Genomic DNA, 16,478 nt, shown 5'->3' with positions numbered 1-16,478 from the left:
GCTAAAACGACAACGTAACAAGTTCTTGGTGCACCTGTATTTTTCCCACGTCCTTAATTACTTTCTTATAGCTTTTTTATAATTTTTTATTAATAATTACGTCATATCACCTTCATTTTATTTGAAATAATAAATTGTCATTTTGTATATGTTATTTTTTGGATGATGAATATAGAAAAATTGACTGACACGTGACTGTTGATTTTATCTGTTGTATCTTCACCAAAAACCTTTATTAAATATAATATTTTAATTTATTCTGGTTTAAGTATAGTTATTTAAAAGTTTATACCGAGTTTTATGTATATGCTAATTTTTATTAGAAAAATAAATTTATTTTTACATACTAAAACGAAAAAATATTTAATCATAGAAATATTTATATTATTATTTAGTATAAAAATGATAAATATAATTTTTTATTGATAATTTTTTTTAAGATTTTCATTACAGTTGTTTTTATATTTATTATCAAACACTAGTGCAAAAACGCTGTTTAACGTCGGTTAATTTGAGCTTTTAATGTCACTTTCAAAACTGACGTCTATACGGGTGACGTCTACAAGACGTCGAAATTCGTCAGAACTGACGTCCATATAAATGTCGGTTAACAATATCCACCGACATCTATATAAACGTCTGCTTATACTCACTCCGACGTCTAATTACTCTATATAGACGTCCACCTATAATTAAACCGACGTCAACATGAATATATAAAGAGATTTAAAATGATACTAACCGACGTCTGTGTTGTTATAGACGTCGGACATGGCTTTAACCGACGTCTAACAACGACTTTGTGTTTTAGTGCAGTTTTGATTCAGGCTTTCGGTAGCATTGTGTAACACTATCCTCTCGCTAGTTTCCCCACAAAAAAAAAACTTGCGTCTTTTGAATCTTCTAGTGCTTTCAACCCAAAACCGAACCTGAGTCCATGGCTACTTCCAATTATTCAACCACAACAGAAAAAAATTACGGTGTCGAGAAGTAGACAAGGACCCAAATTCCATTTTGGGTCGGAAGAACTAGAAAACTCAAAAGATTGCCACTCTTTTAGTGAGGAAACCAGCAAAGGGAGAATGTTGCACTATGTTACCCAAAGAGTGAATCAAAATTGCACTAAAACACAACACAAAAAAGGTCAATTTTAATCAGTTGAACGACATGATAATCGATAAAAAACTAAAGAAAGTTTAAACGGTAAGCATAAGAAAAACCACGCACCTGGGATGAAGAGAGAAAAAGGAGAGGACGAAGACAATGACGTTATGAGAAAATACAATGCAATGCCGGAAGAGATAAAAAGAAGAGGTGTGCAAGGGAGTAAAAGAAGAGGAGAAGCAGAGAAAAAGGAGAAGAGATGAAGACGCGATCAGAAACTGAGTGGTTAGAAGGGTTTGCGGTTTATTTAAAATGAAATTGGGCGTCGGTTGCGCCAGAAAGCGACGTCTATAGACGTCGGTGTTTCACGGGATCCGACGTCTAGGAAGTTGAAAAGATTGACGTTCTGGTTTCCTGTCAAGGTAGTTGACGTCGGTGCCCCTCACAGTCGACGTCTATAACCCTCGAATTTGGTGAAAATACATGAACCTTGACGTCGGTGCCCCTCAGAACCGACGTCTACATTAAAGAATTTGTCTTTCCGCCTTCCAGACAGGCCTTAGACGTCGGCGTTTGACTACGTGACGTCTAATTGTCCGGGGAATTAGGTGAACATCATTAATTGTAGCCTAGTCGACGTCGCTTTTTCACAGGATCCGACGTCTATTCGACGTCTAAAGCTGAACCGGTTGACGTTTGATTTCTTGTCAGTGACGTAGACGTCGGTGCCCTTTCTAGCCGATGTCTAAGCTTCTGGGAATTTGATGGGCAGCATTAATTGCAGCCTAATAAACGTTGGTCCCCTGAAAATCCGATGTCAATGGACTGTCTTATCACATACCTCAGGCAATTGGACGCCAGGTTGCGGCAGGTGCGACGTCTATGATGTCATAGACGTCGCCTGACATCTAGTTTTCCAATTTATTTACGATAATGCCACCGTGCAGCAGTAGACGTCGGATTTTCACAAAACCGACGTCTAAGGGGTGACGTTAAACCGCATTTTTGCACTAGGGAAAAAATATGTATTAAATGGCTATTCAATAACATGAAAACTAATATAAACCGTACTAGTTAATTTTCATTCTCCAGTGCTAAAATATATATTATGTATTTTATTTCAATAGTAATATACAAATGGATTTCCATTCTTATTCTACATAAATAACTTTTCCATCTTATCTCTAACAATACTTTTAAATTATAGCACAAAACTTACCATAACGTCGAGGAAAAAAAACATTTGCATTTATATTCTATTTCTTTTTCATAATTACAAATTCTAAACCCTAAATTAATAGTAAAAATGACATTCAAAACGTTAAAAAACACACACAGCTGCAAGAAAAATTGTAACAAAAAATAAACCTTAATTTAAACAATGTTGTGTGGGACTACTATAATCTAACTTAAACAAGTTTCAATTATTTATAGAAATTTTATATGATTATTCTTATTTGAAACTAATATAAAACATATAATGCAACATAAACAAAGTTTCAATTGTTTACAGAAATGTCGCTTTATATTTTTTTAATCTTCTTTTTTTATCCGAATGTAAAACATATAAAGGTGAAAACCTAATTTTACACTGTATTTAAAATCTATAAGAAAATATATTAGACTTTTCAGATTTGTTTTTACACATTATTTTCTTAATCTCCTCTTTTTACAAACTACCACCGGCGTCCAAATGTGTAGATATACTTTATATATTGCAATGAATATGATATATAAAGTCACACGATGATAATAATAATACATAATACATTTTATTTTGAATATTTAAAATTAATTAAAATTGATGCATCTACTGGGATATAAGTATTTAATTTTATTTACTAAGATAAAATAACATAATAGAAGATGTGAACAGCCAACACTTGTTCGCTGTTATTAAGCAATAAAATGTTTTTAACATAACTTATGTATATCAATTAATCTTATGCTATTTAAATTAACTTAGTTCTTATTCATATTTTTACTTCAATATCTATTCACAACATTATACCATGACATAATTTGTTTTTTCTTTTTTTTTTTTAAAAAAAAAGAGTAACAACAATTGATTTTTTTTTAAGTAGGATATGATGTGAATTGGAAATGATAATAGATTGAGTCATATTTCACTATATATATCAACATAAAAAATCTCAGCAATTTTTTTTAATTTACGGATATCCCGTGAATATTTTTTTATTAGAAAAAATATTTTATGAGTTTTTAAATAATGTTCAAAGTAAATTGCAATAAATGAATATGATATAAATGAACACAGCTATAATTAAGTTTTGAAACAATTATTCGAGTAATAATCTTGCAACAAGGAATTTCAGGCTTCAAATAATAGAGTTTTGATACGTAACATGTGACTTTCTAATGCAAAACAATTCATCATTTTTACTTCTACCATATAGATTGAATTCGTGGCATGTTTTGAGATTATTGATCATGTATTGTAGTTGCAAAGTTTTTTATTAAGACTTTACGTTATTAACAATATTTTTAGGCCGTTAAAGATTTAATGTGGTAATTTTGTAGCCGGTTTTTTTTTTTTTAAAATAATAAATACTTAAAGGGTGTTGAATATAATGTTTGTATTGCCACAACACTTGTGAATTTAATTAAATTTATGTTTCTCTTTGTTTTATTATTGTTATCCATGTTGAGTTATATACATGTATTATTGATTGTGATATTTTAAAGAACATGGAAGGAATTTTTTTGTTCATAATTTTTTTCTGCTAATGGTTTGATTATTTTAATTCATATGAGATAATAATTTAATAATTTTATTGAATGATGCATACTTAAAATTTAATTTTAAATATTCAAATCATCATATAAAAAGAGTGGAAAAATATTAAATTATATATATTTAATATTTAGTTCATGTATTTAAAAGAATAATTTTAATATAAAGATTATAAATAACTTTGATATAAAGATTGTAACGTGATTATTATTATAATATAAATATATTAAAGTTACAGAGATTATTTTAAAATTATTAAAATTAATTATTTTCTTCTTATTTGAAAATAATATCTTGATATTTTATTAAAGATTGTAAAATATCATAGAACAAATTTTATTTTTGTTAATAGGTCAAATTTTTGAAAAGTGAAAAAAAAATGTTAGGTTTTCACAAAGATAGAAGAACATTAACCTTTGAAAGAAAAAGACTTACCTCTCATATGAGTGAAGTCAAATAAGAAAAAACAATTGATTTAGAAAACTCTGCCATAAATCCAAGTAAGGTTTTTTACTTTTTATGTATGTGAGAATGGAAAAAAAATCATGAAATCTAAATACTGTTTGTTTTTTATTTAATTGAAATTATAAAAATTACTTACATCTAATTTTTATATCATCTATACAGAAAAGGCAAAAATTTATATACATCTCTATAATTTACCATATCTAATAAATGAGATTCATGAAAAAGTGTAAAAATTTATATTCATCTAATAAATAACTCTAACATTTAAACGTAAATAGTATAATAATTTAATTTTTTATTTGTATTTTTTAAAATATTTTTAATTGATTGAAGGTATTTTTTTAAATATGGCTAACAAGAAATACATCTTTAAATAAAACCTTAGTAAGAATATAATTTAATTTTCTAATTAACTGTTACGTTACTGTTACTGACAATACGGAAAAAAAAAACAAAATGAAACATATGCCCCAATGGAGTGTGAGTGAAAGTTTTGTTGTCTGATTTGAAGTAAAGGCCCAAGAAGAGAACGTGGAGAAGAATATCCACACATTCTCGCGGTGGCCATTATTGTTCAGAAACAGTAGAGCGTAGCAGGCAAATCTCAGTTCGTCTTGTGAGCGGCGGCACTTCTGTTGATCTCGCACTACAAATACTCATAATGTTCACAACCATGAATCTTCCTCTGCACGCTTCGCTTCCGCTCAGCTCCCGGAGTTGGTGCTGCTACGCCTCGCTTTCCGTGCCTCAGCCTCAGGCCGAGCCCCAACTCCTCAACGGAAACCCTCCTGCCCGACCCGTCGACAGGAAAGAGATCCGTCTCGGTTTGCCCAGCAAAGGTCGTATGTCCGCCGACACCCTCGAACTTCTCAAGGTAAATTTCGTTATTACTTTCTCATCGCAAAATCGATTCGATTAGCCTCTCATGATTATCGTGTTTGGGGCACTTTTATGTTTCTCTACTAATCTCACTACGATGCCGTATTTCCTATGTGAAGAATTGTCAATTGTCAGTGAAGCAGGTCAATCCTAGACAGTATGTTGCTGAAATTCCTCAGGTGTGTTGTTTGTTCTCCTTTTTTTTGTTCCTTTGATGTGAAAAGTTCTGTAATTTCCAGCTTCATTACGTAATGTTACCCCATTGATTTTCTGCTCTGCAGCTGTCCAACCTGGAAGTTTGGTTTCAGAGGCCTAAAGACATTGTGAGAAAATTGTTATCCGGAGATCTTGACCTTGGTATTGTGGGACTCGATACCGTCAGTGAACATGGCCAGGTGAGCATTTGTATTTACGTTTTTTCTCATTACTCTCGATCACATTTTTTAATTGCTATTTTACTGGTTTACTGCTTGAAATTACGAACATACAAAATCTGGCTGGCAAGGACAGAAATAAGAATTGAAGAAAGTGGTCAATACAGTTGATTAAAATGAATCTATCAGATTTATATATATATATTTCCAAAATAACTCTTGTCATTAACACCCTCTCTTTCTATCTTAATTGTTTATCTTTGGGATTTATATAAAAAAAAAAGATAAATTTATAATTCGAGTATTGTAAGTAAGGCCAGATGGAGTACCATTTTTTTTAATGATTGAATGTGGCCTATATAACTTGTGTATCTCACGACTTTCCGGCTTGAAAGAAATTGCTTTGCGTAAATTTAGCTGTAATTGCAGATTAATGCCCCACGCATTCGTGTTTATCCTATAATTTTCTTTTTTCAGTGTAATGAAGATCTTATCATTGTCCATGAGGCTTTGGAGTACGGTGATTGTCGTCTATCCCTTGCGGTTGGTTTAAAATATGTTTTAAAACTTCTAGATTCTGGTCTTGTCATTGTTATGCACAATAAGTTATCTGGAACATCCTCTGTTTTTGCAGATTCCCCAATATGGTATATTTGAAAATGTAAATTCGGTGGAGGAGCTTGCCAAAATGCCTCAATGGACTGAGGATAAACCTCTGAGAGTTGCTACTGGATTCAGCTATGTTAGTCTTTAGATTTCAATTTTTGTTTCCGTTTATACTCTTATATTTTAAAAAGAGAAAAATTGATCTCAATTTTGGATTTACTGTTCAGCTGGGGCCAAAATTTATGAAAGAGAGTGGACTTAAGCATGTGACATTTTCAACTGCTGATGGGGCATTGGAGGCAGCTCCTGCGGTGAGAGATAGTGTTTGTTTACTTGAATTCGTTCATTTAAATTTTCTAATTATCAAGTATGTGATCTTTTGTGTTATGACAATACTCCCAGCATGTTGGGATTGTGGATGATGTTACCTGCCATACATGTTTATAGATAAGATAATATATCTTGCTGAAAACGATGGGCTTTAAATTTCATATAAAGGATGAAAGACTGTTAAACTGCATAAACATAATAGCTGGCTAAATTTTGCAATATATTTATAGAGATGTCACTGAGTTGCTTTTAATATTCCCTAAATATTTTTTTCTTCGAAAAAGATTACTGTTTCTATATTCTTTTGTTGTTTCTATTCTATGCTTAAGTTATGTGTGTTATATTGACCAGCATTCATTAAAGTGTCCAGTTTTGACAACAGCATCACTATGTAAAGTATAAAATGAGGACATGAGTCACGTCACTGATTCTTTTTCTGCACATTTTGTCACAAGAAAATAAAGAATGTTTTAAAAATTCTGCATTGCTTTGTTAAGTTGTGAAATTTGATCAAATTACCAATGTGCCTTCCCTCTGTGTGTACGTATTCTGTTTTATCTTATGAGGTGTGGTCTGGGATGTGATCTGTGGTTAACTATACTGGGCTAAAGGTCTGTTGGCAACATCTAATACGGTAATTTTTCAGTCAGAATTTTGGCCATTTCATGGTGCAGATGAGAAAATCTTTTGAACAAATAATATCCCCTTTCTAGACAAAATCGCTACCCAATTTATCCCTCTTATTTTGCATCTAAAATAAAGTATCAATTACTACATGTTCAATTTAGTGATGGTACTGCCATACATGCGGGATTTGTTATTTATAATCTAAGTAATGTTTTGTTTTTTCTCTATTTAGATGGGGATAGCTGATGCTATCTTGGACCTTGTAAGTAGTGGGACCACACTAAGGGAAAACAACTTGAAGGAAATCAAAGGTGGAGTTGTTTTGGAGAGCCAGGTTAGTAACTGTTGACTTTTCTGATGTTGACTATGACGATTTGTTGGTTGCACAATAAAAAACAAGCTAGGCATGGGAAATCTGCTTCTGTATTCTCTCCATTGTTAGGCTCTCTTACTCTGACAATTGAATGCTCTTCAGGCTGTTCTTATTGCAAGCAGGAAATCAATGATCCAACGTAAAGGAGTACTTGAAACAACACATGAGATGCTCGAGCGATTGGAAGCACATCTGAGGGCGATTGGGCAGTTCACGGTGCATAGTTTATGATTCTCAATATCTCTACCATCGTCGTCTTTATTTTAATTCCACTTTCTAATGCTTGACTTGACAGGTTACTGCAAACATGAGAGGAAGCAGTGCAGAGGAAGTGGCTGAGAGAATACTCAGTCAACCATCATTAGCTGGTTTGCAGGTGTGATTTGAAATGAAGTATTAGGGCTTTCTAATTATGACATTTTTTGTTGCAACTGTTTCCCAATTGTAAAAAACGCACTTGATTGTCTGTCTGCAGGGTCCCACTGTAAGTCCTGTGTTCTGCAAGCGTGACGGGAAGGTAACTTCGGACTATTATGCCATTGTCATATGCGTGCCTAAGAAGGCATTGTACAAGTCTATACAACAACTGAGAGCGGTGAGTTTTTGAGCTAAAGAAATTTTTGGAATTATTATCATTTATCAAAGAAAAAAGATATTTTGACACCACTATTTATGAAACTGGTGTGAAGATATTTGTTAGCTTGTGGGGCAAAACATACGAGTAAAATTAGGAGATGAGGGTAGAATGGTGGTGGTTTGAACGATTGAAAATTCTGAAAATTTGTGAAAGCTTCCGCTTATCATGTGGCATTATATTTGAGCAAAATATAATGGTCGCTGCTTTACCCTCATATCAAAAACTATTTTTCTTGTTCATCTTTGATTCTCATGATTTCCTGTTGACTACAATGCAACAGATTGGAGGCAGTGGAGTTCTTATATCACCCTTGACCTATATTTTCGATGAAGAAACTCCGAGATGGCGTCAGCTTCTATCTAAACTTGGGCTGTAGCCATTTATGATCAATTCATGGAGACATCAGTGGATGTTTCGTTTTTCCGATTCTGCCAAAGCAGAAGAACATTAAATATATGGTGAAAGCTGCAAAAGACAAGTAGTATACCGGAATGGAGGACTTAGATAGCTGAAAATCAGTTTTAGCTTGTTATTTATAGCGGAAACCTACTGCCATATTGCTCTATAGATTAAAAATTTTGTAGCAAGCCTGCATCGTATATCTTTCTTTGGTTCTCTTCATAACATTGGTAATGGCTAGAATAGTGACTCTGTCTTCTTGTTGGTGGTGGGGGATATGTTTTAAGTTTAACTGCTCTGGGATTTTGCTTCAGTGTTGTAATTTTAATGCTTTAAGTGGTTTTTATTTGTGACCTTAATCGCTGGCCAACTATGGAACGAGGTTATGATATTAGAAGCTGTCTTAATGAATGATTTTTTCAGCTGCTTTGCTATTTGTGCTTGGTAGTCTCCTCCCTTCATCTTCCTAAACTGACACTTTCTCCCCTTTTTTTCTTCATCCACCTCTTCTTACCCTTCTTCTGCCTTCATCGCTTTTTCTTCAAACCGATGCTTCCTTTTCCCTCTTTTTCTTCCACTTTCTCTCCTTCTCCATCTTATCTGAGCTTTTACTCTTTATACTGAAAAGTACATTTTAGATTTTGTGCAATGTAGACTATGTTTTTTTGTTTTGTATTTTGGTAACTATTATTTGAAATACAAACGTTTTACATTTAAATTGTACATTTAAAAAATGTTTCGAGAATATGTATTTCGGAACTTAAGATGAAAGGAGGGAGAATTGAAATTTTGAAGTGAAAGGAAGAAATTACGGAATTGCACGAAGAAGCTGCCTTTGTGCTTTGATATCCACAAGTAAACAGATTAAACATACTCTTTTGCTAGGAGCTCACATTCTTTCTCAATATATGTTGTAGAAGTCAGGGAGAGAAGTGTCTTTGAGGTCCAAGATCGTATTGTTTCAATTTTGGTTATGTTGATTAAGGAACGTTCCTAATTAACTTTTATCGCACCACGTGAATTATTCTACAAATTCTTACCATTTGGTTTTAACGAAATCAAGGAATTCTAGATAACCCTACCCGAACAATTTCAATAAACTTAGTACTTAGTCTAGAAATTTGTCATAGCATAATCACACATTTGTTATTAAGACGCATTAATCAAACAAAGTGGCAACTAAAAGAACAATAAATTCTAGTAATTGTCGATTTGTGCCACTAAAACTTTTCTTTCAATTTTGAAAAATAAAATTCACGCCTCATTTATTTTTCAAAACTTTATATAATTATATTAAATAGAACAATATAATAAAAAAACTTCAAGTGTTTAAAGCATTGCATACTAACTTTCTATAAATTGACTATTACTCTGAGGGACAACTTGCTTTCTCTCTTCAGAACACTGATTCTTTGTTTGTTTATAAGTTTGCAGCATGCCACCTCTTTTATTCGGTCTTCTTCTTTTCTCCCTTACTTTCTCCAACCAACTTTCTCTTCTCCTATTCCTTCCTTTCCAATTGTTCCTTCTTCTCCTTTTTCTTCCCTTTTCTTCTTTCACCGGATCGTTCATTTTTTCACCTACTAAACTAACCATACATAACACTCATACCCTTTTCTGCTAATGAAGTCTTTCGATTCTGTCACTGTAAACTTCCTCTCTCTCCGTCTCACTTTCTTCACTAATTTTCGGCTGTCTCAGGTTTTTCTCTCTCACCCACTTCCTTCATTAAACATGTTTCCCACTTTCTTTATCCGTCAACTTCTAACCACCTTTTCAGGTTCCTCTCTGCTCAGAATCCATGATCCTCGATAAGTTGTTTCTATTCCTTTAAATTAAGAATTTTGCTGGAATTTTTGTATTGTTGCCACTCCAATTTTTTTCTTCCTTATAAGAAGAAACTATTATCAATTTGGTATTGCCGTAGATATACATCCGGGATTTTGAAATACGAGCCACCTTAGTTAGCTTTCTCCATGAACAATGCTTCAAAACTGTTACTTTTGGTAGAGTGGTGGAAAGAATATAATCCTGCATCTTCTTCTGGCTAGTATTTGCTGCTCCCAATTGATTTGACAAGATTAAGATTCACAAAACTTGGACTGTCTAACAAGGTCAAGTGGTTGCGAAATCCAACATAAATTTGACCGCATTTGTTACATCTCTTATAGCTTTGATGAATGGTTCCCAGTTCAATTTAGGCTGGAGAAATGGAAAAAACAAACCCTATGAAACATTTTCTATAGGTTAAATTTTATGTGGGTATCAAAAACAACTAGGCCCACTCACTATTTGATGGGATCCTGATAAAATTATCTCAATAGAGAGGAAGAGCATGCAAAGACTGTTTGTAGCACTCAACTTTTAGGCTCTGGCAGTTTGTACCTCTAGTTGAATTTTAGTTAGTCCTGTTTTTACTTTCTGCAACTGAAAATTAGTTTTGCTTACCTGAAAATATTCTGGGTATTATGTATGCAGAGATTAGCACGATGGGGACTAATTCATACAATACCAGATTCAAAATCAAATGCTTGCAAGGTTTGTTATTTTGGGGGAGAAATTCTTTTTTATATAACTTGTAAGCTTACTTCTTTGGAACCATCTCCAATTCTCTTCATTTTTTTCATTTTCGTAGAGACAATGCTGGCCTTTTAGATGAAGGAATTATTGCCAGAACATCTAACTTGGAAATGCGGCCCTTATGGGACTCTGGTAAAGATCATGTATGTGTGAGGTGTGCTAATTCTGGGACTCTCGACCACCTTGCAAAGAAATCGGTTGCTCTCTTAAGCGAGACAGAAGGATAGAAACATGTTCTGTTGCAATATCTAACCGTTCCTTAGATTTAGCAGATTCTGTCATCAGAGATGAAACCATGTTCTGTAGTAACTTAACTCTTTCGGCATGATCGTTTGGCGCACTTTGAAGAAGCTTAGAAGAGGGCATGCTTATGCGACGCCATCGAATAGGAAGATATCCATCTGGAATCTGAAAGCAATTTCCTGTTGAAAGAACTCTAAGAGAATGCCGACAAAGAATACCAGTGAACTCGAACTGATGGCAGCTACAACTTATAATTCCTTCTTGAGGGGCCCAATAAACTTTTCGACCTCCCTCAGCTTTGGTGTGGTGCCTCACAAGAAAACCATCTTCAATTGGAAAAGATGCATAATGTGCAGCCAGTACAAGTTGTTCTTGGAGCTTTGAAAAGGCAAAAGGAGTGAGGATTGTGGCAGCGTGTGATTCCATGGGGGCCCCTGTTTTGAGGCAAACATTTTGGAGATTCTGCTGCATGGTTTGTTGTTCTCCAGTTTGATCTTTAAAATCCACAGCAACAGCTACCTGATTGTGCCAAAAAAAAAAAACAAGTTAACAGATATAGATCTTTCACTATAAAACATTGGATTAAACCAAATCTGCAAATACGCTTTGAAAACTAACAACAACATCCAAATCAATAGACATAAAGATATAATACCTGTTCAACAAAGTGTGCAAGGCGAGTTTGTGCACTCAGAAATCGTTGAATGAAAGCATTGATTGACTTTGACTGACCAGTTGAAGTCATTCCAGCAAGAAAATGGCTTCTCAAAAATGGCAACGCCCAAAGAGAGCGTGAACTATATAAATTAACCATGTGCCGATTGGAGTGCAGCCCAAAAGAACAAACCATTTCCCTCCAACCTAGATCAAAATCCTCAACTGACTCAAGATTATAAAGTCTATAAAATTCAGCCTTCCACTCATTATACCGTTCCCCTAGAACAGCATTAAACCAAGATGGAAACTTTGCTACTATCATCCATATGCAGAATGCGTGTTTTGTTGTAGGCATTTCTGTGGATAGTGCTTCTTTGAGACATATATTTTGGTCGGTTAATATAGTTTGTGGAGCCTTTCCATTCATGAACCCTAAGAAAGCCTTCCAAGAAGGTGATTTATAGAAAAAAAAAAACAAAAACAAAAGAAACAAGCAATGTAAATTAAAAAGATGCGTAACTTCTCGTAAATTTAGATTCCATTGTATAATAATTGAAAAGTGAAAGAAATAATTGAAATAATTTCTTTCACAAGTAAAAAGTGAAAGAAATAAATTTTCAACAGCATTCTTGTCCATTGTATAATAATTGAAAAGAAAACAAGACTTATAAGGACACATCACCAAAGCATAGGCTACTCAACAAGAAAGGTTTTGCAGTGGAAGTAATTTAATAGCCATCCACTCATTACCACATGAACATTAGTATGTCCTAGAAACTACCATGTTGTTTATGACTGCAATATAAAATTTGTTGCCCTTCCATTTCGTCTGTTTTCACTAATTAGGACAGTATGTAAAATATTGAAGAGCCCACGACACAATTTGAATAAAAAATAAAAAATTAATGATGTTAACTTCATCACAGTACCTTTAGTGCCCAGGAAAACGACCTCACGGTTTCATCCCGTAAAAGTGTGCAGCCAAAAAAGCAAGGCATTCCATAATTATTTATTCCAACCCATATCCCTAGTGGCATGTCAAAAGCAGTCAGCCGGTGTGTTGTATCAAACACCACTGCATCACCGAAGATATCATACCATTGGATTGATGAAGCATATGACCAAGCAATATTCTCCAAACGATTGTTTGCATCAAGTGTGTAGTCAAATTTAAAATTAGGATCTTTCTCCTTAATATTTCTGCACATTCTTAATAAATCTAAGCTTTCTTCTTCTGGATCTAATTTCCTAAATGACTGGAGTAAATTCCTTACGTCTTTTTCAGTAAAAGGCAAATATCCAGGTTCCACACACTTCTCAAGCTCCATAAGCCTCATCATTTGATGAACAGAAATTCCTGTTTTGGCAAACATTAGTATTCGATTTTTGTCAACATCCGAGATAGTTCTGTATGCAGGGAGAAATCGAACTTGGTTTGGTTCTAAAAGTTCATGATTATGGTGGTTAGCAAAACCAGTCACACGCCATTCTGGAGCTCCAAATTCCGTTGTTTTGCTAATACGCATGTAAGCCTGACACCCACAGCGAGAAGACTTTCTATTTCTTTGAGGTTTGCTTTCAGTTGATGTTTTGACAGGAGTGTTGCCAGCACGGTGACAAACAAAGTAGCGCCTAGTAAGTCCTTTTCCAACACCATCTTTTCCTTCTGTACGGTGACGTCTAATTGAGAAGCCACTCCTTTTGGCAAATTCACTATAGAATTCATAAGCAGCATCATGAGTGGCAAACCTTTGGCCAATGTATGGAATAGCATCATGTGTTGTTTCCAAGGAGAGCCTCGTTTCATCGGGTGACTCCTCAGTGCTGCTTGCATCATCCAAAGATAGTGAGCGTTGGTCCGAGGGATCATCATAAACTACCAACATAGATCCAGCATCTTCAGACATCATATATTTTTTCCAGTGACGATATTACGATATCGCATAGCAGGTACTCAATATTTTAGGGAGGAAGCAAGAGTGAAAATGATCCACTGCCATTATCAGAAATATAAAAATATAGTCAACATTATATCATAAGCTAACAAATCAGAAAAACAGTAAGGAACAACAAACTCATTTTTATATGGTCTCAGATAATAGAAAATAATCACTTGTATGCGAACATATATGTTAAAATGACTTTTAATACAGATTCCACTGATAGTTTTCAATCTATTTCTCAAACAAGTAAGATGAATTAATTAGATACGTCGTGTTTCTTCTTTATAAATTACAATTCGTTCTACACATCTGTTTTGGACAACCAGTCAAAGTGTAAAAGAAACAGAAAGTGATAAAAACAGTATATGGCGTGTGATCTAAAGAAAAGTAATGCGGAGAAAAAGCTAAATTGGAAGGAATGCAAAACTTAAAATTACGGAATTGATGAAATAAAATAATTAGTGGTATCACCGATGTGACCACCAATCTATCTATCTAACTATCTTGATTTCTAGAACGTATCGAAATTAAAGAAAGGATAAAGGAAGGAGCAGATGAAATCGGGGAGGACGATGCAGCAGATCACGGAAGCACAGAAAGGTAAATGACGGAAGCGGGAAAATGGGAAAAACAGTTGTAATCGAAAAAAAAAAAAAGGAAGGAATGTATGAAACTGAGAAGAGAAAAGAGAGAATACAGAAAGCATCGGAAAACCTTCGAACCTGATTCAGCGGCGGCGATCAAATTGGGCGCGGTCGGGTGGAGTTAGGGTTTCAGTCCAAACCTACAATTTCCTTTCCCCCTTTCTTATCTTCTTTTACAATTATATACGCTTTGTTAAACCTCACCGATTTTTCAAACATCACCTTAAAAAACAGAACATTGTATTAATCATCAAATGATATTTATTTACAGTTTAAAATTAATGTTACAAATGTGTCTTTCGTATTGTAGTAAGATAATGATATTTATACAATATGTTTTTATAATATTTAAATATTATCTACATTTTGGTCATATGATAATTTTTAAGTACAATTTTAAGAAATCTTCTATTAATAAATTTTTTTTAAACAAATGATATTTGTATCATATGATTATTTTAAAAATACGTATGACTAATTTTAAACAGTATTTAAAAATAAAATTTTAACCTTCCAATTTATCAAAATTTATAACTTTAACATCTTTCTCATTCCATTTTTTATCTTTTATATTTTAATTTTAACCTTGTTCATTTTCCTACCTTTATGTTATTGTCATTCTAATTATAGCATATGACAAAAAACAATATAGTACAGGATATGAGCAAAGCTAGTATTTTTCTTCTAAGCCTTTTTTTGGTAAAGATTGAGATATAGTTTTTAGGGTTAAATATGTTTTTAATCCCTATACTTTGGAACGATTTTGGTTTTAGTCCCTCTTTCAAACTATGGTACAATTTAGTCCTTCAACTTTAGAAAACTCTGGTTTTAGTCCTTTTTACCAATTTTTTTTAACTTTATTTGTTGTTTCAAACTCGTTTCTCAGTTAACATTGAAGCAAAAATGTGCCAAACAGTGTAAACAATCCAAATGCTACAATGAAACGTGCTTGAAACAAAAAATAAAGTTAAAAAAATTTGGTAAAAAGGACTAAAACCAGAGTTTTCTAAAGTTGAAGAACTAAATTGTACCATAATTTGAAAGAGGGACTAAAACCAAAATCGCCCCAAAGTACAGGGACTAAAAACATATTTAACCCTAATTTTTATAATAACTTCTTTTGATATAAGATATATGTTTTTTTTTTCAATGTTCGATTTTCATAAATTTTGTATTAGATATATATTACATTTCGTTAAATTTTGATTTATGCAATTATTCTAATTTTATTAAAATAATAATATGAACTCTCTTCTTCCTATATCTTCTATGACAAAAATATTTTTTTTATCATAATTGATGATTACAACGGTCACCCTTATATTTTTTTAATGCATAAGAGTCCAATTAAAGATTTATTGTAAAATTTTGTTATCAATATTAAAAATTAGTTTGGCAAAACTTAACAATAGCCTTTAATTTGACTATTTTATCTTATATAACCCTCATGTATTGATTATATATATATATATATATATATATATATATATATATATATATATATATATATATATATATAAAACTACGTTGAAATTTTTTGACAAAATTATGTTATGAACCGTAAATATTAATGAGAATAAAAACATTGGTGATTAAAATAAAAAATACAAATAAATATAAATAAAAATGAGATTGTGAACATCTTGCCAAATAAAATAAATAAAGAATAAATAAAAATGAAATTAAAAACATATCACTAATTAAAATAAAGAGACAATAAAATATAAATAAAATGAGATTATAAACACCTTACTAACCAAAATGAATATAAAAAATAAAAACAATAAAATAAGAAAAAGATTAAGGACACTCCATTAATTAAGAAATACAAATAAATATAAATAAAAAAAAAATTATAA

The 16,478-nt window shown here is 32.7% G+C and overlaps 2 protein-coding genes across 2 annotated transcripts; one reads left to right on the top strand and one right to left on the bottom strand.

Annotated features, from left to right (window-relative positions):
• The first annotated feature begins 4,807 nt into the window (after positions 1 to 4,807).
• On the top strand, positions 4,808 to 8,986 carry LOC106776197 (ATP phosphoribosyltransferase 2, chloroplastic). Its single transcript, XM_014663573.2, has 11 exons — positions 4,808 to 5,201; positions 5,326 to 5,385; positions 5,488 to 5,601; positions 6,058 to 6,123; positions 6,215 to 6,322; positions 6,414 to 6,497; positions 7,376 to 7,477; positions 7,619 to 7,732; positions 7,812 to 7,892; positions 7,992 to 8,111; positions 8,434 to 8,986. The coding sequence occupies exons 1-11, from the start codon at positions 4,989 to 4,991 to the stop codon at positions 8,527 to 8,529; spliced, it is 1,158 nt and encodes a 385-aa protein (XP_014519059.1). The 5' UTR covers positions 4,808 to 4,988; the 3' UTR covers positions 8,530 to 8,986.
• An 830-nt stretch (positions 8,987 to 9,816) lies between these two features.
• On the bottom strand, positions 9,817 to 14,830 carry LOC106776077 (protein FAR1-RELATED SEQUENCE 11). The gene is made up of 4 exons (XM_014663385.2): positions 14,698 to 14,830; positions 12,962 to 14,025; positions 12,031 to 12,474; positions 9,817 to 11,894 (listed from the first exon to the last, which is right to left on the bottom strand). Exons 2-4 carry the CDS (start codon positions 13,940 to 13,942, stop codon positions 11,292 to 11,294), a joined length of 2,028 nt encoding a protein of 675 aa, XP_014518871.1. The 5' UTR covers positions 13,943 to 14,025; positions 14,698 to 14,830; the 3' UTR covers positions 9,817 to 11,291.
• Positions 14,831 to 16,478: the final 1,648 nt, after the last annotated feature.

Source organism: Vigna radiata, chromosome 10, assembly GCF_000741045.1.
Source record: "Vigna radiata var. radiata cultivar VC1973A chromosome 10, Vradiata_ver6, whole genome shotgun sequence".
Lineage (NCBI taxonomy): Eukaryota > Viridiplantae > Streptophyta > Magnoliopsida > Fabales > Fabaceae > Vigna > Vigna radiata.
The sequence above is the reverse complement of the archived record's forward strand: the minus strand, read 5'-3'. Positions and strand labels throughout refer to the sequence as shown.